The sequence below is a fragment of the Carassius carassius genome, chromosome 1, assembly GCF_963082965.1.
Source record: "Carassius carassius chromosome 1, fCarCar2.1, whole genome shotgun sequence".
Classification (NCBI taxonomy): domain Eukaryota; kingdom Metazoa; phylum Chordata; class Actinopteri; order Cypriniformes; family Cyprinidae; genus Carassius; species Carassius carassius.
In genome coordinates this window covers 15578830-15605328 of record NC_081755.1, presented here as the reverse complement: position 1 = coordinate 15605328, position 26499 = coordinate 15578830, and the positions used below count along the sequence as shown (strand labels likewise).

General features: G+C 43.0%; 1 protein-coding gene and 1 long non-coding RNA gene across 2 annotated transcripts in view; one reads left to right on the top strand and one right to left on the bottom strand.

The window, feature by feature from the left end:
* The window catches only part of LOC132152949 (uncharacterized), a 45236-nt gene that overhangs the window by 12257 nt on the left and 6480 nt on the right, over nt 1–26499 (top strand). The gene's annotated exons all lie outside the window — the stretch shown is intronic.
* LOC132149760 (gastrula zinc finger protein XlCGF57.1-like) lies at nt 1396–24689 on the bottom strand. The gene is made up of 3 exons (XM_059559190.1): nt 24587–24689; nt 10543–10667; nt 1396–3137 (listed from the first exon to the last, which is right to left on the bottom strand). The coding sequence occupies exons 2-3, from the start codon at nt 10625–10627 to the stop codon at nt 1897–1899; spliced, it is 1326 nt and encodes a 441-aa protein (XP_059415173.1). The 5' UTR covers nt 10628–10667; nt 24587–24689; the 3' UTR covers nt 1396–1896.

Sequence of the window (26499 nt, the reverse complement as noted above, 5' to 3'; positions counted from 1 at the left end):
TAACCTACCTAACATTGTTCGGGAGGCAGACACACTCTTGCAGTTTAAATCTAGATTAAAGACCCATCTCTTTAACCTGGCATACACATAACATACTAATATGCTTTTATTATCCAAATCCGTTTAAGGATTTTTAGGCTGCATTAATTAGGTAAACCGGAACCGGAAACACTTCCCATAACAACCTATGTACTTGCTACATCTTTAGGAGAATGGCATCTACGCTAATATTTGTCTGTTTCTCTCTTGTTCCGAGGTCACCGTGGCCACCAGATCCAGTCTGTGTCCAGATCAGAGGGTCACTGCAGTCACCCGGATCCAGTACGTATCCAGACCAGATGGTGGATCAGCACCTAGAAAGGACCTCTACATCCCTGAAAGACAGCGGAGACCAGGACAAATAGAGCCCCAGATACAGATCCCCTGTAAAGACCTTGTCTCAGAGGAGCACCAGGACAAGACCACAGGAAACAGATGATTCTTCTGCACAATCTGACTTTGCTGCAGTCTGGAATTGAACTACTGGTTTCGTCTGGTCAGAGGAGAACTGGCCCCCCAACTGAGCCTGGTTTCTCCCAAGGTTTTTTTTCTCCATTCTGTCACCGATGGAGTTTCGGTTCATTGCCGCTGTCGCCTCTGGCTTGCTTAGTTGGGGACACTTCATCTACAGCGATATCGTTGACTTGATTGCAAATAAATGCACAGACACTATTTAACTGAACAGAGATGACATAACTGAATCCAATGATGAACTGCCTTTAACTCTCATTTTTTGCATTATTGACACTGTTTTCCTAATGAATGTTGTTCAGTTGCTTTGACGCAATGTATTTTGTTTAAAGCGCTATATAAATAAAGGTGACATTGACAACGAGCCATCAATGTGAACTACCCCCAAACAAACATGCAGGGTAGAAACAGGACCCTCATAAAGGTGGTAACAGACACAACATCAAGATAAGACAGAAAATAAGATAATTTCACTCTAAATGCACTTTAAAACAGACAAATGTATCATTGGTCTATACAGTCCATCCTTCACTCTCTATATATGTTTCCCAGCAGCATTATTTGAAGCTGTTCAAAAGTCCCTCTTCATAGTGTACTCATTTCAACAAACCTGATGGCATAAGTAATCTACAAAATCTTAAATTGGATTTCCTCCTAGATGTGATGCCAAATAGTTCATATTTACACAATTTGTGTGGTCTGGTATTCTGTCACATTTTATCCAAGATGAAGAAAAAGACAAGTTTCCAAATGAAGGTAATATTTATTATATTACAAGGGAACTGGAAACTGACTCTGAACCACCTAAAAGTCCATGATGAGGAAACTAACTGAACTAAATCACAACAATACTATATGATGCTCCCGAAATAAAATTCAGGAAGAGGTGATTAATAGCTTTTAATATGACTCATCTTATACATCACATACAGTCTGTATGATTCAACTTTTCCCCATGGTCAGTGTTAAAAAAGCAAACAAAAATCACAATATATTTAAATACTAGTAGAATCCATATATAGGATAGAATAAAAATCAATTCAGCACCCAGGTATTGTGATAGATATAGACCAAGTTTTGTGATATTACTGATCATGGCGTTTCTGATTTGTGATACTCATTTCAAACTGAAGACACATGAAAGGTCTCGCTCCAGTGTGAAGCCTCATTAAGGGTTACTTTATTTCTGAAGTTTTTTCTACAATAATCAAATATAAACAGCTTCTCACTAGTGTTACTGATCATGTGATAGCTAAGGTTTAGTTTTGTGGAGTTTTTCCACAGTTTGAGAATTTAAAGCTTCTCTCCAGTATGAATCCTCATGTGCCTTTTAAAGCTTCCTTGTTGAGTAAAACTGTTTCCAAACAGAGAGTGTGTGTAAGGCTTCTATCCTGTGTGAATCCTCATGTGGACATTAAGGTATCTTTTTTGAATGAAACGCTTTCCACACTGTTGACAGTTGAAAGGTTTCTCTCCTGTGTGAATTCTTATGTGGTCATTAAGCGTGTTTTTAAGGGTGAAACTCTTTCCACATTGAGGGCACGTGAAAGGCTTCTCTCCAGTGTGAATTCTAATGTGCCTGTTAAAGCTTCCTTGTCGAGTAAAACCTTTTCCACACTGAGGGCATGTGAAAGGCTTCTCGCCGGTATGAATCCTCATGTGCCTTCTAAGGCCTCCTTTTTCATTGAAACTATTTCCACACTGTTGGCAGGTGAAACGCCGCTCTCCTGTGTGAATCCTCATATGGACTTTAAGGCCGCCATGTCCATTGAAACTCTTTCCACACTGATGGCAGAGGAAAGGTTTGTCTCCTGTGTGAATTATCATGTGCCTTTTAAGGTAACTTTTTAGAAAGAAACTCTTTCCACACTGTTGGCAGGTGAAATGTTTATCTCCTGTGTGAATTCTTATGTGGTCATTAAGATTGTTTTTATGTGCAAAACTCTTTCCACATTGAGGGCAGGTGAAAGGCCTCTCTCTAGTGTGAACTATCATGTGCCTTTTAACACCTTTCTTTGAAGGGAAACTCTTTCCACATTGTTGGCAGGTGAAATGTTTCTCTCCTGTGTGAATTCTTATGTGGTCATTAAGATTGTTTTTATGTGCAAAACTCTTTCCACATTGTTGGCAGCTGTAAGGCTTTTCTCCGGTGTGAACTATCATGTGCCTTTTAAGATGGTTCTTTGAAGGGAAACTCTTTCCACATTGTTGGCAGCTGTAAGGCTTTTCTCCAGTGTGAATTCTCATGTGGACTTGAAGTTTTCCTGGTCGATCAAAACTCTTTCCACATTGTTGGCAGCTGTAAGGCTTTTCTCCAGTGTGAATTCTCATGTGGACTTGAAGTTCTCCTTGTTGATCAAAACTCTTTCCACATTGTTGGCAGCTGTAAGGCTTTTCTCCGGTGTGAATTCTCATGTGGACTTGAAGTCTTCCTTGTCGATCAAAACTCTTTCCACATTGTTGGCAGGTGAAATGAAATCTCATTCCAGTATTTTTAGGTCTTTTTCGTGTCAAATTCTGTGTCGTGTCAATCTGTGATCGACTGTATAATTTTTTTCCAGTTACAAAATTGTGTTTTTTAAAATCATCTTGCATTTCATTCAGTTCTTCACTCTCTTCTTCCAGATCTTGGGCGAAAAGAGATAAATACAAGTTAGTACCTGCTTGAAAGCAACAGTAGAAGTCAATAATTGCCAAATTTGCCATTTTCTTGTGAAAAAAGGCTCACAGTCCTACACAGTTAAAGGTCCCATGACATTCACTCTGCCTTTGAGAAAATGAGAGCTCAGACGGGCCGATCTGGAATATTCCCCTTATGATGTCATATGGGGAAAGGTTACCTCCCCTTACTCTGCTTTGTCTGCCCACAGAATTAGGAGAAAATGGATTCAGTTTATTTTTTACATTTAATTCAGACGCAATGTCAGCACAGGCGTTACAAAAATACTTTTACGATATCGATTTGACAGCACCACCATAAGCAGTGAGTAACAGTGTTCATTAATGCCTGATCTGTGATTTCTGAAGTGTAGCTAATTATTCAAGTTCACACAGACTTTCTTTCTAAATCATTTAATACGGTTTATGCATCAGTTTATCAAGCAAGTGACTAAACGATCAACTTCACATTGTTTCACTTAGTATAATAGCATGAAACAAATCTGTTATTTAAGTTGTGATTAAACTACAGAGAGTGGTTAAAGAATGCTCCCTTTATATTGTTCGGAGCCGTCAATCACAGATCGTGAATAGATCTGCACACTTGCCCAAACTGCCGTTATAATGAATGACACTGTTATGCTGCACAATGAAGCTCTTACTGTATTCATGTCGATACTGTGTTTGCTTTTAGCATTTTGTGAGTGAAAACGCGTTGCAATGACAAAATCACTGCATTCACACGATAAACAGACTCTGTCTACTCAATGCTCATCACTGCAGCCTTTCATGTGATGGGAAAAGATAAAAAAAATAATGCTATAATCAACACATCCCAGATCCATTAATCCCGACAGCTGTAATAGTATAAAAAAATAAAAATAAATAAAAGACCTTGTAAAAGTATTTGAGAGCGGTTCCACATGTAATATGCATTTCGAATGCAAAGGTGTCAGCCAATCACAACAGTTGTCATACTCTGAGTCTCACAGCAGACACGCCCCTTCAAACAGAGCATTCAAGCCAGAGGACTAAAATCAGGATATAAAAAGGCTTTTTATTTCTAAATTTTAAATGTAAAAATCATACAAACAATAGAAGTACACCTTAGGAAACATAAAAACATTTTTTTTTTAAAGACAATAATCCACATCATGGGACCTTTAAGCTCCAACCTGCAGCAAACCTACCTTTAGTTTGCAAGTAATGAAGACTAGAGTTGAAGCTAAACTCTGCAGTGTTGTGACCCTCCAGGAACTGAATTAGACATCCCTGGTATAAAATATTAGAAGGATATTATCTTCATCCAACAAGAAAAGTATATGTTAAGAGTTAAGTGAACTACTTTCAAACTAACAACCTCTGGTTACAGTGGTTACAAGACACGACATCAAGATAAGACTCATCAAGGCTTGAAATTCATGTTTCAATACTTCTCTAAAGTCCTGCAACAAATTAAAGTAACTCATAACATCTCAAGTTCTGAGAAAGTTTTCAAGAGTCAGGGGGCATTAGAAAGATTGCACCAAACCCTGAAGTCACTTTTGAGATCCTACCGTGTCGAACTCAACTGTGAGTGTGAAGAGGGACTCCCTTGGATGTTATATGTTGTTATTTTATTTGTGAAGCTGTACAATAGAGCATTAAGGCCCCGATATACTTCAAACATAATCAAAGAACGAACTCATATGATGTAAATCTAACAAAATAAGTTTTTTTTGGCAGTTCGATACAGCCCAGTTTGTTTTGGCTCCTAAACACTTTAAGCTTCCATTGGTCCGTGGCGGTTACACAGTGTGAGTGTGTTCTGAAACTCCACCACCTTTAACGTGCTATTTTTTTCCTGGTTCATATCTCATTCTACGGAGGTCTGACCATAGAACATCTCCTGAATACACTGGAGTGTCAAATAGCTGAGCTGGCAGGAATATATTTGCACCTGTACAATTGTTTGCTGAGAGACTTTAAAAATTGAGAGAAAACATTTTATTCTTAGAAATAGGAATAATTAGTGTTTGGAAACCCTGTCAGAGGCTTTTTACTGTCTTGGGAGATAAATGGAACGCCTCTGAACCATCAGAGATTGTTTTAGATTATGTAAATAGCTTTCTTTACTGACTATATGAATTCTAGAGCTATTGCTCAATGAAAATAAGGTAAATCTCAAGAGAAGATGCGGACATTGTTTAACTGAAAGGTTAAATCCAGAGAATTTCAAGTAGGTGACAAAGAATTGGCTTTATTTCCTGTTTTGACTGGTCCTTTCCAGGGTAGATTTATTGGACCTTATACAATTGTGAAATGTTTTCCCAGTTACAACTATTTACTAAACATGTCTGATCGCCGGAAGACATTAGAAGTTTGTCATATTAATTTATTATAATCATATGTGACTCGTGTAATCTCTGTCTGTTAATAAAGAGAAAGAGCAGCTGTGGCCTAATGGTTAGAGAGCCAGACCAGTTACCAGAAGGTTGCCGGTTCGGGTCTCTGAGCCGGCAGGAGCGTAGGTGGGAGGGAGTGAATGAACAGTGCTCTCTTCCACTCTCAATACCCATGGCAGTAGTGGTCTTGAGCAAGGCACTGCTCCGGGTGTGTGTTCACTTCTCACTGCGGTGTGTGTGCACTTGGATGGGTTAAATGCAGAGCACCAATTCCGACAGTTGTCACGACTTTCACTTTTTTTTCATACTGTATCAATAACTTCATTAGTTGGTCAGGGCAATTTAGAAGTATCTGAAGAAATGGTGGAGAATTTGGGTCCAGTAGATACAGGGGAAATTAACGGGTCTTCTCGAGGAGTAGTGGAAGGACGATGTGAAAAAGAGAAAGCAGATATAATGGAATTGTTAAGTTAATTTCCTCCTTTTTTGATGTCCCTCCTCAAACTCATGTCATTGAGTATGACATTGATGTTGAATAATTCATATTGTACGGACTGCAGGAAAATAATTACCCGTCAAAAACTGGTTGTTCTCCTCGAAACAAAATTGATGTTTGTGTTGCTTGTGTTGGCTCTACATTTTTTTGTCAGTAAATTCAATCTACTGAAAGGTTATTGACATGTGCCTCAGACATCTCGTGCTAAGGAACTCTCCACTTTTGATACACACCATAGATTTCTGCAGTACACGGTAATGCCTTTTGGGGTTTGAAATGCTCCCACTACATTTGAAAAGCTGGTAAATCAAGTACTGTCTGAATGTGAGGCTTACTTAGACAATGTTGTTTTGTTTAGATCTTCCTGGTCCGAACACCTTCAAACCAAATTCGAGAGCTTTCTGTACATCTGGCTAAAGCCAATCTAACCATTATCCATGCCAAATATGCCTTTAGAAAAGCAACTGTAACTTATCTGGGTAAAATAGTGGGTCAGGGTTGCCTAAAACCAATTGATGCTGAAGTTGATGCTATTGGTAAATTCCCTACACCTGCTACTCTGTCGATTCTTAGGAATATTAAGTTATTAGTGAGGATTTTGTTGGAATTTTTTTAGATTAGTTGCTCCTTTGACTGATTTGTTGACTCTAGCTAACACTCCTGTATTGGTTGCACCTAATTTCCAGAAATATTTTCTTCTTGCAGTGGATGCCAGTGCTTAGGGTGCTTTTCTTTTACGTGTTTATGGTGTCTTTTTCCTTTCTTTCTTTTTCTCTGATGTCCTAGGGCCCAGGAAATCTGATGGCAAAATGGAGTCGGATTGCAGAGAGGAGTATTCCCAGCCTTAATGTATCTACTTGTGTTATGTTGACGAGCGTCTGTGCCTCGCTGGTCGGGTCCCGTTGCTGCAGAGGCATGGTGAAAACTCAGCTCATGGGGATTGCCGGTTGAGAAGAAGTTAATGAAAGTTATGGATCTTTCAAAAAATTATGCCGCGAGCTCTAATGTGCTACGGGATCCAAACACTCTTTCATTAGAGTCATCTGATCCTGACAGCATGCTCCTGGGCTCTTCTAGTCATAATGACGAAGATGGAGAGGTTGATGTGGTTGGTGATGACAATGAAAGTGTGAGCTCTGAGTCGACATCGACCACCCCCAGCTGTAAATAAAAAAAAATTTTCACCATGCCAGTGTTACAAACCTATCAGGGCTGACCCACTTAAGATTTTGTATAAGAGCAGAGGTTTGTCACCTGAGGTGGAAGAGCTGCGCTGCATTACAGATTTGGCTCTCCATGCCACCAAGCAAACTGCTGCTTCCATTGGGCATTTAATGGTGGTAATAGTGACTAAGGAAAGACATCTGTGGATAAACCTCAAGACTATCGGGAAAAAAGAAAAGACTTTCTCCATGAAGCTCTGGTTTTGCTGAGCAGGCTAACTTTTCGTCGAGGCTGTTGCGAAGAAGTTAAGGGAGATGAAAGCATAATCAGCTGATTTCAGGAAATGCCTTCCTTGCACTCCAAATGCCCTCTAAGAGGGATGATCAGTCTTGAGCTGAGGCTCATAGACAGTGTCGTTAACAGCACCCCTTCTCCATCTAGGAGTTGGAAAGGGGAGCCTTGCTGTTAACAAAGTCTAGACAAGACACGCAGTCATCTACCACTGTAAACAAAGAAGTGGTGCACTTATAAACTCTACTTTAGAGGGGTCATATGATGTAATTACATTTTTTACTTTTTCTTTTGAGTGTTACAAGCTCTTGGTACTTAAAGAAGATCTGCAAAGACTCAAATTTCAAATGCAAAGAGATAATCTTTATAAAAAAAGTCAACCACGCCTACCTAAAATGGCTCATTCTGACACGTCCCCACGTCTACATCACAATGTGGGAAGATTTGCATAACGCCACCCAAATGTTCACACAAAAAAATATATGTAACTTATTCTAGCTGTTGTCGCCGCTGCCACCATGTTCTGGAGACGTTGTGCGTTTCATTGTGAAAACTAAACTACTTTGTTTGGTCAAAAGAGGACACAACTAGAAATCTGTGCTTAAGTTGTTTTTACAACACTGTTCCGGAACAGTTCAACCCAAATATTCAGATGTGTGCAGCGCATTTTACGGAGGACGAGGACCGTTTCCTGGGAGAGTAGCCTACAATACGGTATCGGTTTATATAAAGTTGGGAAATTCCAACTTTGCAAGGACAGTCTGGCGCTTCTGACTCTGTATATTTGTTTTCATATTTAAATAATTTGCCGCAGATGATCCAAACACAAGTTTTAAGCAGTGTAGAGTAGCGCATGATATTTGCCGTTTCTCATTCACAAATGCAGACATGGTTTTAATGTTTACATGCGATACGCAACATGTAAAAGGACAGTATAAGTCATTATAATCAGTAACTATGTCCCTACTGGATGCAACAATATGCCTTGTTTATAATGGGTTTTATTGTTTTTGTCTTGTCTAGCCCAGAATACGGCATTATAGTATGGTAAGTGGTGTAACATCTACGTCACACGGTTGAGGAATTCATCCAATCATAATGCACTGGATAGCTGGCCAAAGAGCGTACACCTTGCTTTTCAGAACGATGAGCTTTGTAAAATTCAACGTGTTTCAGAAAGGTGGGGCATAAAGTAGCAACAATAATGTACATTATGTGGAAAATAATGTTTTTTGAACCTTAAACCACATTTTATTACACCAAATATACAAAATAATGTTCTTTGTAGCAATGTCATATTACCCCCTTAATATGGATTATACAGAGGTGAGATTAAAAGAAAATACCATCTTGACATTTTTAAGGACAGTCAGTTCACTTCAGAGATACAGTCACATAAACTCCACCCACAAATGTATCACGACTCATATAATATCTTAACTGAATTGAACAGTCACATATTGATATTGGTTTTCAACCAGTTCGCTACATCACTGGCATCGTTACATCTCTATTTACTACTGACACTTCGTGATCTAGGGTTGGGTACCGAAACCTATGGAACTGGTATGCACCGAACAGAATCAGAACGCAGATTTCGGTGCCTCTTAAATGCCTGAGCAATCGATTTAAATATTTGTCCTGGTTCTCCGAAATGTACACAAGAAGCATGGGCGTTGCTAGGCATTTTTTAGCGGGGCTATAGCATTTAATTCCATAAAGTGTACACAAATTTGCGATCGCCTCAGAGTCAGTCCGCTCAAATTTCATATGAAAACAGTGGCAGACCAGTCTCCCTCCTCATCTTTCAGCCAGCTCTTCAATCCGCAGACCGTGGTGGAGCAGCGTGAGCGGACTCAAACAGAAACAGAGAACATAAGGTGTGTCTTTATAGACTGTTAGAATATCTGTATCTGTGCAGTTCTTTGTCATAAATAAGAGTTTACAAAAGGTTACGAGGGAGCAATCTGTTTCTCCGCTGCATTCACCGATCATCACACCACAGTTTCCTCCAGCGAAAATCTAGCCCTTAACATATGAACGCATACTTTATGCTTATTTGAACATACCTAATTTAATTATACATACTTTATACATACACTTGTGTGCAAAAGTCTTGCCATTGCCATTCATTTTAATAATCATCTAGTGAGATTTTTGAATGAATGCACAAGCAGTCTGAAAACAGCTGGTGCTTCACACAGTGATCTGCTTGCACATTCAAAATATTATTATGCGTGGTTTTCTATTAAACAATGACCCAGATCATGAAATATATTTATTAGTGGTATTTATTATTCCATTTAAGCTTAGAGTAAGTGAAACTTGGGAAATGAGAGCATCCAAGGAGTGAGTTGATTGGATTTATTTTAAATATTTTTGAAACGTTCTTTAATGTTATCCATAGTTTTTTGTGGCTTAAAAAAAAAAAAATTAATAAGTATCGGTTCAGACACCGTTTAGGCACCGGTACCATTTTGAAAGTATCGAAATGGCACCGGTATCATAAAAAACCCAAATGATACCCAACCCTACATATAGCACCAAAAGATGATGGTAATGCACTGGTTTAGTATATGACCTTGTAAGAAGACATTGCGCTGCTTCAGTCTATTGCAGGTTCAGTCTATTACTGGAAAAGCTACATTGTTTTAAAAGTAGGCGAGCTACTGGATAAGCTGCTGAAAATGGTGTAATGTTACTTGTAGCTAGCTGCTGCCCAACACTGAAATTAACTTTAAACATTTTTTATGTTAAGGGATGTTAATGTTAGTAAAGCATTTTCAAGGAGAAGTAGAAAAAATTACAGACACATGTAATAATTCACTCACATTTCACATTATGTCAAATAAAGTGAGTGTTACATATTGTTGCATAATTAAGTTTCAGAAATTTAGGGTTTTCATTGTTTTTAATTCAGAAGTAGATTTGAGGGTTTAATAACTCTTTTGTTCAGACAAGTTTTTTTTTGTACAGCTGGACATTTTTGTGAGATTTTAGATCAAATGAGTGAGTTCAGCTTTGAGAACGAAAACCAACCTGTTTGTTTCTCAGTATCTTCATGTTTGTCACCAAATGTTTCGTCAATCTTCTTGTCTTCACGCTGCTCGCTACTAAAGGCCATCTTTATAATGGTGTGTCACGTGGATCTCAGTTGAGTTTTTCTGTTTAAGATGAGAATAAATAACAGTAGAAAAATAAATCCAAACTAAATCTCTATCTGCGTCTCAATCAGCTCCCTAGTTCAGTAGTTTTTCCGTAAACTGGTGAGGGAGTTAGTCAAAGTGAGAGAAAATGGACTTAAATTCTTAAACTTTACTATCAATAAATTTTATAGAATCCATATATTAATGAATATTAACAAAAACCTTCAAACAAGGTTCAAAATTATTTATTTTACTTGTATGGATATGAAACTTACCAAATAAAATCATAAGATTCAGCATAACGTTTACAGATATACTTTTTGATTAAAAAAGTCAAAATCACAACTATAACCAGTTTTCTCTTGGACAAACAATCATAAATCTTCCCAAAAATGCTAGTGGTTACATTAATAAAAAATATGTACCAATTTAATGAATAGTTTCCATCAACATTCATACATTCTGACAGAGTATAATTACAAACATAAAATGTTGTGAAGGATTTTCAAATATAGTTACCTAGGTTTGTTAGAAATACAAAAGAAATAGAAAAGTGGGGGACCAAGCTTTTTTTCCCCACATAATATCCGTGAACCAAACATTCCAGAAACATTTCCCGCTAGAATTTAGGTATCTACTTTTATAAAATAATTGTCTAATAAATGTATTTACACTTTTTACTGTTATAGGGATATCCCACCTCAAAATGAACATTTTTGTCATAAGTCACTTGCCTCCAATTTTGTTCCAAACCCGTAAAAGCTTTGTTCATCTTTGGAACACAATTTAAGATATAAAACAGTATCGAGGTCCAGGAAAGTATGAAAAGCATCGTCAGAATAGCCCAACTGCCATCAGTGGTTCAACCATAACGTTATGAAGCGACAAGAAAACTTTTTGTACATGAATAAAACTAAAATAACGACTTAATTCAACAATTTGTCTCCTTTGTCCCACGACACAAGGATTCATTTCTGCATGTATTTAAGCTTACATTTGAAAACAGTGCATCGGTGCATTATGACAAAAAAAGAGCGTATACTGCTTCTCCAAAATCTCTGCTGAGAGACACAGAGGAGACAAATTGTTGAATAAAGTCATAAAAAAAGTGTTACTCACTTACAAAAGCTTCAGAACGTTACGGTTGAATCACTGATGGCAGCTGGACTATTCTGACAATGTTTTTCATACTTTCTGGGACCTTGACGGTATTATTTCTTTTGCAGTCTATGGGACAGTCTCAAGCCTCCCAGTTTTCATCCAAAATATCTTAAATTGTGTTTTGAAGACGAAAAAAGCTTTTACAGGTTTGGAACAAAATGGAGGTAAGTTACTTATAACCAAATTTTTATATTAGTGTGAAGTATCCCTTTAATGTCAACCCCATTTAAACAAAGTACAGGTTTAGATCGTCAGATGTCATATGACAACAAAGATTTCCGGTAAACTGTAATGTAAGCTTTATTCCACAGGATTACTCCATATGTGGAAAAGTTGTGTAGATAGCATAACTTTTAAGCCTTAAGAGCTTGTTGATGGACATTTGACAAGGCCACAGGTAATTTATTAGTGGAATAATCACACAGTAACAAGAAACACATCCTCCAACCTTTTTGAAAATATTAAATGGTATAAAAAAACATTTCGAGTCTGAAGTATGCAGTTTCTAAGCAATTTTACTTTAAAGGTATAATTAAAATTTTACAAAATCCTAGTTCAATTCCACTTTCATTTCTTGGCCCTTGAAGAATTTCCTTCCTTAAATTTTCCTTTCTTATTCCTCCAAACAAATTATGCACACAAATCAAATATATTATTATGTTTTATTTTATATGTATTTTTATATTATATTTATATATATATATATTTATTTATTTATATATATATTTTTTTTTTTGACAAGCGTCCCGATTCCACATCGGCGTTGCCCTGGTAATTCACGAGGAGCACCGACTTGAGGCTCATCACGGGCTGATAACCCGCACCTGCCTCTCATCAGCCGGGCCTCATATAAACAGCGTGCACACAGGAAAAGGGTGAGAAGCCTCTCCACGAGCTAGCACACTGACTCTCCTCTCTCTGCCTTCCAGAAAGCAGCCTGTGAACCTCCAGAATGGAAGAAATCCTCCAGCGACTTACGGAGGGAGGTCAGCATCCGCCAGCAACAGATTAGGGAATACCTAGATGCTCGAGTGGACCAGACCGAGTGGGAACTCGGCGAGCTGCGGGCGACGCCCGCTCGACGCGTTCCACTGCCCGACCCACGAGCGAAAGTGTCTTAGCTACTGCCCAAGATGACCGCTGATGACGAGCAGGCGGAGCAGTTCAGGCCGTTTCCCCGGAGGGTGGTCCAGGAGCGGCGCACACCGGAGGGGACCTTGCGACCAGTAGCTAGGCCGGCAGCTCCTTCCCTGAAGGACAAACCGATGCCCACCACGGACCCTGCATCGCCCACGTTGGCGGGCTGTATCGTACACCGCGACCTGCCCAAGGGGGCGCCGGAAGCGGAGGTGAACATTAACGGCCGTCCAGTCCAAGCCCTCCTTGACTCCGGCAGCGCAATACATGTTGTTCGGCATTCCAGAGGTCCCTCAGGCGTCCACGGGCTTCACCCCCTTCGAGTTGCTGTCCGGGTGCCAGCCTCTGGGACTGCTAGATATCGCAAGGGAAGCATGGGAGCAACAGCCAGCCCCCCACCATTCCGTCATTGAACATGTGAAGGCGATGAGGGAAAGAATCGACCGGGTCATGCCATTAGTCCGGGAATACCTCGCCAGGGCACAGCAAGCACAGCAGCGGCACTATGACCGGGCCGCCCAGCCTTGGCGAGTTCCAGCCTGGAGACCGGGTAATGGTCCTCATCCCCAACTCCGCCTGCAAGTTCCTGGCCAGCTGGCGGGGCCCGTACACCATTGCTGAAAAAGTCGGGCACATCACCTACCGAGTGAAATCAGACCAGATCTACCACATCAACTTACTCAAAAAGTGGATCAGAACAATAGACCAGCTAGCGGCCCTCGCCACCAGGGACCCGGTCATAGTGAATGTCAACTCGGAAATGTCGGCGACCCAAAAGACCAAGCTGCAACACCTGGTCAGTGAGTTCCCAGATGTGTTCTCGTCGGCCCCCTGGGCGGACCCACGTGATCCAACACGAGATCCACACCCCAGCCAGAGTCATCGTCTGGCAACGGCCCTACCGTGTCCCAGAGGCTCGTTGGCAGGCTATTGAAGAGGAAATTCAACAAATGCTGTAGTTAGGGGTAATTGAGCCATCGAACAGCCCTTGGTCCAGCCCTATCGTCATGGTCCCCAAACCCGACGGCACCCTCCGCTTCTGCAATGACTTCCGCTGCCTGAACGAGGTCTCGACGTTTGACGGCTACCCCATGCCTCGGGTGGATGAGCTTCTCGATTGCCTGGGAAGGGCCCGCTATATCTCCACCCTGGACCAAACCAAGGGATACTGGCAGGTTCCCCTATATGAAGCTGCCAAGCCCAAGACCGCCTTCATTATCCCTGGGCACTGGCAATACCGTACCCTCCCGTTCGGCCTACACGGGGCCTCAGCCACGTTCCAACCCATGATGGACATCTTACTGGGGCCTCACCAGGCCTACGCCGCGGCATACCTGGATGACGTGGTCATCCACTCCGAGCACTGGGAGGACCATCTGGACCGTCTGCAGAGGGTGCTGATGGAGCTACGTAGGGCTGGGCTCACTGCCAACCCCCCGGAAGTGCCACCTGGGCTTGACAGAGGCGAAGTACCTGGGTTTTCAAGTCAGACGGGGACTCTTCCGACCACAGGAGAAGAAGGTTGAGGCGATATGGTCTGCCCCCAGACCTAGCACAAAGACCCAGGTACGAGTGTTTTTGGGGTTGGCAGAATACTACCGCTGTTTCATCCCTAACTTCTCCTCCTTAGCCGCCCCCCTGACAGACCTGACCAGGAAGGGGCAGCCGGAAAAAGTATGCTGGACACCGGAAGCGGAGGAGGCGTTTAAAAAGGTGAAGCTGGCCCTCACCTTGGAGCCAGTCCTGCGTGCCCCGGACTTCAGCTGCCCCTTCCTGCTGCAAACGGATGCCTCTGACACAGGACTGGGGGCCGTCCTGTCATAGGTTCAAGAAGGTGAGGAGCATCCCATCTTATACATCAGCAGGAAGCTGACCCCGGCCGAAAGGAACTACGCCGCCATCGAGAAGGATGCTCTGGCCATCAAGTGGGCAGTCTGTATTACCTTCTCGGGCGGAAGTTTACTCTCCTCACAGACCACGCGCCCCTCCAGTGGATGGCCCGCGCCAAGGACACCAATGCCAGGGTAACACGGTGGTTCCCCGCGCTCCAGGACTTCCACTTCGAAGTGCTCCATCAAGCCGGAGCGGCCAACTCCAAGTCCAAATGGCCTTTCCCGAATCTGGTCAGCTTATGCAGGTCTGTCAGGGGTCACTCCCCACCCAACCCCTTATTGACCCCTGCTAACAACATATTTGGGGGGGGGGGGGGGGGGGGGTTGGGGGTTGTGACGAGCGTCCCGATTCCACATCAGTGTTGCCCTGGAAAAAATTCACGAGGAGCACCGGCTCGAGGCTTATCCCAGGCTGATCACCTGCACCTGTCTCTCATCAGCCGGGCTTCATATAAACAGCATGCACACAGGAAAAGGGTGAGAAGCCTCTCCAGGAGCTAGCACACTGACTCTCCTCTCTCTGCCTTCCAGAAAGCAGCCTGTGACCGGAAGACTTTGCCACGAGCACTCCAGTGAGAGCACATTTGCACGCCGGATCACCGTCATCACCCCTGCAACCCTTCACTTTACAATAAAATCCACCCTGCGGGGCTTTACACTTGAGTTTGCTCCTGCGTATTCCTTCCACCCCGCCACTATATATAAATATATATATATATATATTTATCATTCCTTTCAAAAAGATATACAGCTTTATCAGGTTTAGGAAGTAGGATTATTAATCTTTGTTTCATAGAAGTTGATAAATCTGTAATTTAAATACACTCCTTATACATCTCAAATAAAGCATTTTCAATTATGTCCCAGAAAAGATCATCTGTACCTGGTGACTTATTTTAAAAAAATATTAATAATTTAAATGGATAACGGTAATATTCTCACGTATTCTTAGTTCTTCATTACAAAGGTCTAGAAATTGAGTTGTAATAGATGGGACAAATTTTTACCTGACTCAAACATATTAGAACATTTATCTATTTGAAATACAGATTTAAATAATTCTTAGTAAAAAAGATTCAATATAATTTGAAATTAATTTTGGATTTGAAGTAATTACATCATACATTTTGAGAGACAAGGTCATTTGTCTTTTACAGTTCTCTTACGAGAGCTCTCTCGTACTGCGTCTTAGCTAAGACGCTACGGGAAATGTCTCTTTTCACGATACACTGAAGCAAAAAATAATCCTAAATTTTGAATTATTGTAAAGCGCATTTGCAGCAGCACACAGCCATAGGTGAGACGGCTCGCTCGCTCATTGGCTGCTCTGCGGCAACTGCACAAGCCTATTGAGCGCAGGCTGATGCAACATCAGACCAATGAGGGCGCATGCGCCCTCCATGCCACTTCCCGCCCGAAACGGGTGTGGCCTAGCCCTATAAAGGGAGCTCGAAAAGGCTGAATCACCTGATTTTTCATCTCTTCAGCAAAGCTCACGCATCGTTGGATCACGAAAGGAAGCAAGCGTTGTCAGATAGCATCTCAGCGGGACGAGCCATTCCTGAAGCCGCTGGCCTACGCCGCCTTCCACTGCCGTTCCTGCTGAGCGTTCCCGCGCCTATATCCTTTTTGTATCCTCGTGTGTGTTCGCCCTGCGACACACACTCGTAAAAGAGCTGCATCTTTTTAAAGATGCCCTCGTGCGGCTCATGCAGAGTCCCGCTCAGCGAAGGAGACCGTCACGTCATCTGTGTCTCCTGCCTGGGTGAGGATCATGAAGCGCTCGCACTCGCTGACTGCGGCTGCCCTCACTGCGAGCTACTGCCAATGGTGACTCTGAGGACTCGCTTGGCATTCTTCTCCGAGCCTGCATTTCCCGCTGCGCCGTAAAAAGCGCTGCTCCCAGCGAATTCCGGAACCGTCTTCAGCTCAGCCGAGCTTGCCGGTTCTCCCTGCTTCACCGGCCTCCCCTGCATCGCTTCCCGATGGTCAGCGCCTGCTGTCTGCTGCCGCGTCTTCCGAGGAAGTGGATCTCAGGGCCGCGTCGGGAGAAGAGGACACGTGCTCTCTGCTAGCTTCGGGCAGTGAAGGTTGGGCGAGCTCTGGGGATCTCGCGCCTTCTGCTCAGAAGCCCAGCAGACGGGCTGATATCGAGAAGGAGCTGATGCGAGTGCTCAAGCTGGCCGCGACGAGCCTCGGCCTCGAGTGGTCTGCACCAGGGCCCCCTCTCGTTCCCGGCTGGATGGTAGCTTTCTTCCGGATGAGCGTACTTCTCCTAGCTCAAAGCCCGCCCCGTTTCTTCCTGAGCTTCATGAAGAGGTGGCGAAAGCTTGGAACGCTCCATACTCAGCGCAAACTGGTTCGTCTGTTTCGCCAGCATTCTCGGCACTGGATGATGCTAAAAACAGAGGCTACCAGTCACTTCCGCCGGTGGAACAGGCGATAACGACGCACCTTTGCCCGCCCTTTGCTGGACGGCGGACGAAAGCGTTGTTCCCATCGAAAGCCTGCCGCATGACGTCATCTCTGCTCGCACGGATCTTCTCTGCTGCTGGGCAGGCTGCGTCTGCGTTACACACCATGGCCACGCTGCAGATTTTCCAGGGTGATCTCCTCCGTAAGCTGGATGAGATGGGACCTGAAGCTATCTGTCTCGCGGATTTGAGGAGTGCTTCGGATCTCTCTCTCCGTGCTACTAAGTCCGCTGCACAGGCCATAGGACGAGTTATGGCTTCCGCTACTGTGGCTGAGAGGCATCTATGGCTGACACTATCAGACATGGTAGAGTCTGAACGCACTGCGTTCCTCAACGCCCCGCTTACTCCCGCTGGCCTCTTCGGATCGTCTGTCAACGAATTTGTTGAGAGATTCGTCGAGGATCAGAAAGCGTCGCAAGCTTTCAAGCACTTCCTCACGAAGCGCTCCGGTTCTGCAGCGAGTCGTGCTAGACCGGCCCCGCAAAGCTCTCAGCCACGCCCCCCGCCTCCTGCTGCTTCATCGCAACAATGTCAGCAACGCAGCTTGAGACCCCGTTCTCGCCCCCCGCCGCGGGGACCACAGCAGAGGATTACGGTGAGGCCGGAAGCCCCGAAGTCATCTTAGCACTTCTAGGAAAGCGCTGGTGTACGAGTTCCGCTGTGGCCGAGCTCTCACCCAAGCGCGCTGCTGTTTCAGTTCCAGGAATTGTGACTGTCTCAGCGTTTTCTGCAATGCGCAAGCCTGTACAGTTGCCCGCTTGCCTGCACACAAAAGCCGTTATCACGGCTACCCAGATATTTCCCGAAAAGAGTGTAATTTCTGGTGTCCCGGCCACGGCCGATGGTGCTATAAATGTAGTGACGATGCCCACTGCTCAGTGCCCATCTCCACATATAAGCACAGCCCTTCACACAGGGCTCGCGCCCATAAGATCGACTCAGGTCGATCGCGCGCACTACATAGTAAACGTGCCCACTCCTCAGTGCCCACAAACACTATGTCACACACGGCGTGTGGTTTCTGTAAAAACGAACCCCGTGCACGTGCGTTCTGCCCAGGCAGACAGGACCCGCTCAGCCCTCCCTCACTCGGTTAAGTACCGTGGCAGGGTCGAGGAAGAGCGATCTGCCCGCTGTGATCAGCGCGCTCCCCGCCTCAAACGTCACAGGCATAACACCCATTTTACAGCACATCGAAACGCCGCCGTTGCCCAGCCAACAGAGCGCGCTTCGCATCCAACCCTTAGCCATTCATGCAGATGCATGGTCAGCGCTTCCAGGGGTTTCGGATTGGGTGCTAGACATTATAAAGAGAGGCTACTCGCTACAGTTTTTTCAACGCCCTCCGCGCTTTTTAGCGCGCGTCTAAACTACGGTCAAAACAGCACACCTACTTCGGGCCGAAATATCAAAACTGTTGCGCAAAGGGGCTGTGGAGCCTGTATCTCAAGCTCAAAGCGAAGGGGGGCTGTACAGCAGATACTTTCTAGTGCCCAAGAAAGACGGGGGTCTCAGGCCCATACTGGATCTAAGACAGCTGAACAAGGCATTGGTGAAACACAGTTTCAAAATGCTTACGACCAGGAAACTCCTCGCGCATATTCGTAGAGGAGACTGGTTCATGTCGATGGATCTGAAGGATGAGTATTTTCAAATACAGATAGCGTCACGTCACAGGCGATACTTGAGATTCGCCTTCGAGGGCCAGACATACCAGTATACAGTCCTGCCGTTCGGCTTGTCCACGGCTCCTCGTACGTTTACGAGGTGCATGGACGCAGCGCTCGCTTCTCTCAGACTCAGAGGCATGCGAGTGCTGAACTATTTGGACGACTGGCTGATTCTGGCTCAATCACGATCAGAGCTTGTGGAACACGGGGCCATTTTACTCAATCACCTCGAGAAACTCGGTCTCAGTGTCAACTGGATGAAGAGTTCGCTGAACCCCAGTCAGACGATACTGTTTTTGGGTATAGCTCTGGACTCGCGCTCCATGACGGCGCGGCTGTCGCCACAGCGCGCGTTGGGCATTCAGCGCACAGCGAGCTCTCTCCGCTGCGGCGCGACCTTCTCGCTCAGAGAATTTCAGAAGATGCTAGGTCTCATGGCCTCAGCATCTCCAGTTCTTCAGTTGGGCCTGCTCCGCATGCGCCCCTTGCAGTTCTGGCTGAAAGCGCGAGTACCGCGTGGAGCGTGGATATCCGGTCAGTTGCGTCTCAAGGTCAATCAGAGCTGTGTTACAGCCCTGAAACCCTGGACAGCGAACGACTGGTACCAATCAGGTGTAAGCCTGGGGACTTCCTCAAAAGTGAAAATGGTGTCAACAGACGCCTCCACTTCGGGATGGGGAGCGCTGCTCGAGGGCAGACCGTTCTTTGGCCTGTGGTCAGAATGGGAAAAGCTCCAACATATCAACTGTCTGGAAATGCTGGCAGTAGAGAACGCGCTAACGCGCTTTTGTCCCCGAATCAAGGGCCACCACGTCTTAGTCCGTTCAGACAACATGTCTGTGGTATCCTACATAAATCGCCAGGGCGGTCTCAGGTCCTGAAACCTGTACAGGTTGGCAGAACGCCTCCTGGTTTGGGCTCAGCACAACTTGCGCTCGCTGAAAGCAGTTCATGTGCCTGGGCTACAGAATCTGGGTCCAGACAGACTGTCCAGAAACAACATTCCCACGGGCGAATGGTCTCTACACCCACAGACAGTCCAGCTGTTGTGGGAGAGATTTGGCAGGGCGGAAGTGGACCTCTTCACCTCCCACGAAAACGCTCACTGTATTGCGTAAGACCCAAATTACCACATTGGTCAGGCCTTGCCTTGATTATGTGATGTCATATTGCCGCATCTACAGACGCTGCTAGATATGGGACGGAGGGCCTCCCCCTCCTGTTCTAGGACTCTCTGTGAGTCCCTCTGGTGATTGTGCACTGTAAATCCTGGGCGTCGCTTCCAGGTTTATTGGTGTGTGATCCCTGCACGCACGGCGCTTTACATAGGGTTCCCGTAGTGTCTTAGCTAAGACGCAGTACGAGAGAGCTCTCGTAAGAGAACGTACTCGGTTACTAACTTAACCTCGGTTCTCTCTAGAAGAGGGAACGAGTACTGCGTTCTCTGCCGTGCGTACGATTCACTCTGGTTCGCTTCGGCGATGAAATAAATCAGGTGAGACGGCCTTTTCGAGCTCCCTTTATAGGGCTAGGCCACACCCGTTTCGGCGGGAAGTGGCATGGAGTTCATTGGTCTGATGTTGCATCAGCCTGCGCTCGATAGGCTTGTGCAGTTGCCGCAGAGCAGCCAATGAGCGAGCGAGCCGTCTCGCCTATGGCTGTGTGCTGCTGCAAATGCGCTTTACAATAATTCAAAATTAAGGATAATTTTTTGCTTCAGTGTATCGTGAAAAGAGACTTTTCCCGTAGCGTCTTAGCTAAGACGCAGTACTCTTTCCCTCTTCTAGAGAGAACCGAGGTTACGTTAGTAACCGAGTACGTTTCGTTTTTCTGGTGGAAAGAAAAACCAAAATTTTAGAACCACTTAGCTCTTGAACAAATGAATGTGCCTTTTGCTGTATCAATATATATTTGAACAATTTGAGTTTTACTACCTTCTGTAAGGTTTCCATTACTCCTGTATTTTTGTTATTATTAATAATGCTTGACCAACAAATACAAGGGTATACAAAAAAACATTAACTATACATGTATACAGGTGCATCTCAATAAATTAGAAAGTCGTGGGAAAGAACAGTGGCCTTCAGCTCATCTGCATTGTTTAGTCTCTTTTTTTCTCATCTTCCTCTTGACAATAGCCCATAGATTCTCTATGGGGTTCAGGTCTGGTGAGTTTGCTGGGAAGTCAAGCACACCAACACCATGGTCATTTAACCAACTTTTGGCAGTTTGGGCAGTTGCCAAATCCTGCTGGAAAATGAAATCAGCATCTTCAAAAAGCTGGTCAGCAGAAGGAAGCAAGAAGTGCTCCAAAATTTATTGTTAAACGGGTGCAGTGACTTTGGTTTTCACTGGACTTCAAGCTACTTGAGCTACGAGCTTCTCCACCCTACCCCAGACTCTATAACCTTGTTTTTTCAAATGAAATACAAAACTTGATCTCATCTGAAAAGAGGACTTTGGACAAATGGCAACAGTACAGTTTTTCTTCTCCTTGGCCCAGGTAAGATGCCTCTGACATCGTCTGTGGTTCAGCAAATTCCTTGACAGGTGTGTGTGTGGTGGCTCTTGATGCCATGACCCCAGTCTCAGTCCATTCCTTGTGAAGTTCACTCAAATTCTTGAATAGATTTTGCTTGACAATCCTCATAAGTCTATGGTTCTCTCAGTTGGTTGTGCATCTTTTTCTTCCACACTTTTTTGGGTGGTTGTTCTGCACGCTTAGTAAACAAACTACAACTAGTCAAAAATGCAGCAGCAAGAGTTCTTACTAGAACCCGGAAGTATGACCATATTAGCCCGGTCCTGTCAACACTGCACTGGCTCCCTATCAAACATCGTATAGATTTTAAAATATTGCTTATCTGAATGAGCTCCTTTTACATTATAATCCTCTACGTCCGCTACGTTCTCAAAACTCAGGCAATTTGATAATACCTAGAATATCAAAATCAACTGCGGGCGGCATATCCTTTTTAAAGTTTAAATCTAGATTAAAGACCCATCTCTGTAACCTGGCTTACACATAACATACTAATATGCTTTTAATATCCAAATCCGTTAAAGGATTTTTAGGCTGCATTAATTAGGTAAACCGGAACCGGGAACACATCCCATAACACCCTATGTACTCGCTACATCATTAGAAGAATGGCATCTATACTAATATTTGTCTGTTTCTCTCTTATTCCGAGGTCACCGTAGCCACCAGATCCAGTCTGTATCCAGATCAGAGGGTCACTGCAGTCACCCGGATCCAGTACGTATCCAGACCAGATGGTGGATCAGCACCTAGAAAGGACCTCTACATCCCTGAAAGACAGCGGAGACCAGGACAACTAGAGCCCCAGATACAGATCCCCTGTAAAGACCTTGTCTCAGAGGACCACCAGGACAAGACCACAGGAAATTGATGATTCTTCTGCACAATCTGACTTTGCTGCAGCCTGGAATTGAACTACTGGTTTGTCTGGTCAGAGGAGAAATGGCCCCCCAACTGAGGCTGGTTTCTCCCAAGGTTTTTTTCTCTATTCTGTCACCGATGGAGTTTCACTTACTTGCCGCTGTCGCCTCTGGCTTGCTTAGTTGGGGTCACTTCATCTACAGCGATATCATTGACTTGATTGCAAATAAATGCAGAGACTATTTAACTGAACAGAGATGACATCACTGAATTCAATGATGAACTGCCTTTAACTATCATTTTGCATTATTGACACACTGTTTTCCTAATGAATGTTGTTCAGTTGCTTTGATGCAATGTATTTTGTTTAAAGCGCTATATAAATAAAGGTGGCTTGACTTTTTCCTTCCACTCAACTCTGTTAACATGCTTGGATACAGCACTCTGTGAACAGCCAGCTTCTTTGGCAATTAATGTTTGTGGCTTACCCTCCTTGTAAAGGGTGTCAATGATTGTCTTCTGGACAACTGTCAGATCAGCAGTCTTCCCCATGATTGTGTAGCCTAGTGAACCAAACTCAGAGACCATTTTGAAGGCTCTGTAAACCTTTGCAGGTTTTTTGAGTTGATAAGCTGATTGGTATGTCACCATATTCTAATTTGTTAAAAATAAATGAACTTTTCCACAACATTCTAATTTATTGAAATGCACCTATAGATAAAACCAACAAATACATTAAAATAAAGAAAGGCCTTGTTAATCACAGTAACTTACTACAAAAAAAGAGGTTTCTGCTTGCTGAATTTACAATGATGAGTATTAGGGATGTAAACGATTAATCGATTATCAGTTAATTGTCATTAAGATAAACTTTAAAAGTACATTAAAAAAAAAACAACACAAAAGTTATTCAACATGAAAAGTAATAGAAATGTAGTAAATAAGGGGCCATTCACATATCGCATCTTTTGTGCGCTCATGTTCATTATTTCCAATGTAGGCGCGCGCTATGCGTGCTCATAAAGGAAGCGAAGCGCACGCGGTTGCGACATGCTCGTTTTTTCCAGGCGCGTCCACACCGCATCGAGTTAAAAACATCTCAACTTTTCAGAGAGCCGCAAGTGCACCGCAGGTCATGTGACAAGAACTAACCAACCAGCTTCATCCTTTCCTGTAACAACATTGAACGCACATCCAAGATGAAGGAACAGCTGACCATAGCTATATATGGATTGCCATTTTGAAATAAATTTAGTAGCAGAGCTACTGCAGGCGATTTTCAGTTCTGCAAATCCATTTATCCTTTGCTGAAATTTCCGTGTCTTCATGGAGAGAGCAGGTCATGGTTGCTTAGCAACAGCAGACGCCTCAGGAGTGTTTTTAGGGGCGATATGTGAACTGCCCCGAAGTCATTTCATCAGATAAATGCGCTTTGAGGGCTGCGGGACACAGGACAGATAGACTATTCATTCATACAACTTGTTAATTCACAGGACAGATAGACTATTCATTCATACAACTTGTTAATTCATTCCTACGACTTATTAATTTGTGGCAATTAGGGATGGCTCGATACCACAATTTTGGCTTCGGTACGATACCATAATCTAATACCTCGGTATCGATACTAAATCGATACCACAGGTGACCAATAACCAGCCTCAAAAGTTAAATGAATTTAAACATTTATATATATATATATATATATATATATATATATATATGTATATATATATATACAACACTGCTTGAAACTGGAGCTTGCTGCACCGAATGTACAAACCAAAAGTGAAAGTACAAACCTACCAGGGAACAGACAGTAGATTACATTTTGAAAAGATAATATTTAAATAGTTTAATATAAAAGGTCATGCTTTACTCTTTATCATATATATAATATTAATGAATCTAATTTTATATCACTATAACTTAACTCTCCACATACTTTAAGTACACAGAAAAAAACCTTTAAGTTATCAGTGCTTGATGATGAATTGATTCTGATACAGAGAGAGAGATGAGACGCACCGTTTCTGTTACTCATGCGCTTTACAGGCACAAAATACCCTTCATTAATAACACTTAATAAAGCATTACAGTAATAAAGTCGGTAACATTTCATTGCTAAACTTTATATACAGTTCACTGAAGTAGTTGTATCGATTTAAACAAATGAAATTATTAAAATCACACACACCTTTCTTCAGCTGAATCACAGACGCGGGAGCGCGCGCAGCCTTATGACGTCACATCGCCAGAGCGAAATAAAAGTCCTTTTCGTGAAATGAATTGAATGAACTGCAGAGCTGTCAAAAGCCCAAAACTGATCTTGATCTCCAAATTACAGGACTGGAAAGAACGTATGAATATTCTCTCTCTCGTTTTATACAAACAACTTGTTCATGTGCATACGGCCACCTATTGTACCGGGGTTTGCAACTTAAAGGCTTCACGTACTCAGTATACACAGCATATAGGGTGTTTATTATATATATATATATATATATATATATATATATATATATATATATATATATATATATATATATATATATATATATTATAAACACCCTATATGCTGTGCTCTAACCCTGTATATTTAAGAAAACTAATGATAGCTTTGCTACATTCCAACATTTTCACATCTGCCCCCAAAATCCACTTCAAACTCCATTCTTGCTCCAACTTGTAAATCTTATCTTGCAAGATCCTCCTTTCTGCATTATATTTTTTACACCTCATAATGATATGCTCCACATTTTCTGGAACATTACAATCATCACAATTATCTGATATGCATTTTCCCATTAAAAACAGGGTTGAATTTAAACCAGTATGTCCAATTCTTAATCTTGATAAAGATTTCCCTTTAAAAACCTTGAAATTAATCGATTTCTTAATATTATAATAATATCGCCCCTTTGCTATCTATGTCCCACTTTTTGTGCCATGATTTTCTTATTTTGGTTTTAAATAATGATTTGGCCTCACCTTTGATTTGGCCTCACCTCACCTGAGGGAAGTCGTGGCCTGGTGGTTAGAGAGTCGGACTCCCAATCGAAGGGTTGTGGGTTTGAGTCCCAGGCCGGCAGGAATTGTGGGTGGGGGGAGTGCATGTACAGTGCTCTCTCCACCTTCAATACCACGACTTAGGTGCCCTTGAGCAAGGCATCGAACCCCCAACTGCTCCCTGGGCGCCGCAGCATAAATGGCTGCCCACTGCTCTGGGTGTGTGTTCACAGTGTGTGTGTGTGTTCACTGCTCTGTGTGTGTGCACTTTGGATGGGTTAAATGCAGAGCACAAATTCTGAGTATGGGTCACCATACTTGGCTGAATGTCACTTCACTTCACTTCACTTTACCAAATAGGACTTTCATTATTTCCTCTTCCTTTAGCTTCAGTGCATTTTTTGCAGTCAAATCTGCAATCTCATTGCCTTCCACTCCAGTATGAGCTGGAACCCAACAAAACTGAAGATTAATTCCAATTCTCTCTATATTTAACATTATCGTGGATATCTCTTTATGTAAATCCTCTCTTTTTGATTCGGTTGAATTCAAACTATTTAGTGCAGCAACAGAATCTGAACAGATAATAACCCTTTGAGGTCTTACTACTTCTACCCATTGCAATCCTAAAATTATGGCTACTACTTCAGCAGTAAATAAAGATAAATTCTCATTAATTCTTTTGCATATTGTTACATTAAAATTCTGGTATGTGCGCTCCTACTCCTACATGATCATTCCTCGAATCTTTAGATCCATCTGTGAATATTGGTATATACTGATAGTAGTTCTGCTTAACATATTCTTGAACCAAAATATCCAATATTATCAGCATTCCTTTCAGTCCATTCTTTCTTTAAGTTCCAAAAGTTTCAAGTCTACATTAGGACTGGGAAAAATCCATGGAGGAACATTACCCCAAACCATATTTGGGCCATACTCAAATCTCTTTAAACCATATTCTTTCAATACTCTATTAATATTCCAACTGAATCCTGTACCTTTTCGTTCTTGCAAATACTCACAGCAAACACACAAGACCTCTGTAGCTGGCTTTTCATTCACAGATCCTTTTAACTTAATCCAGTATGTCAGTGCCAG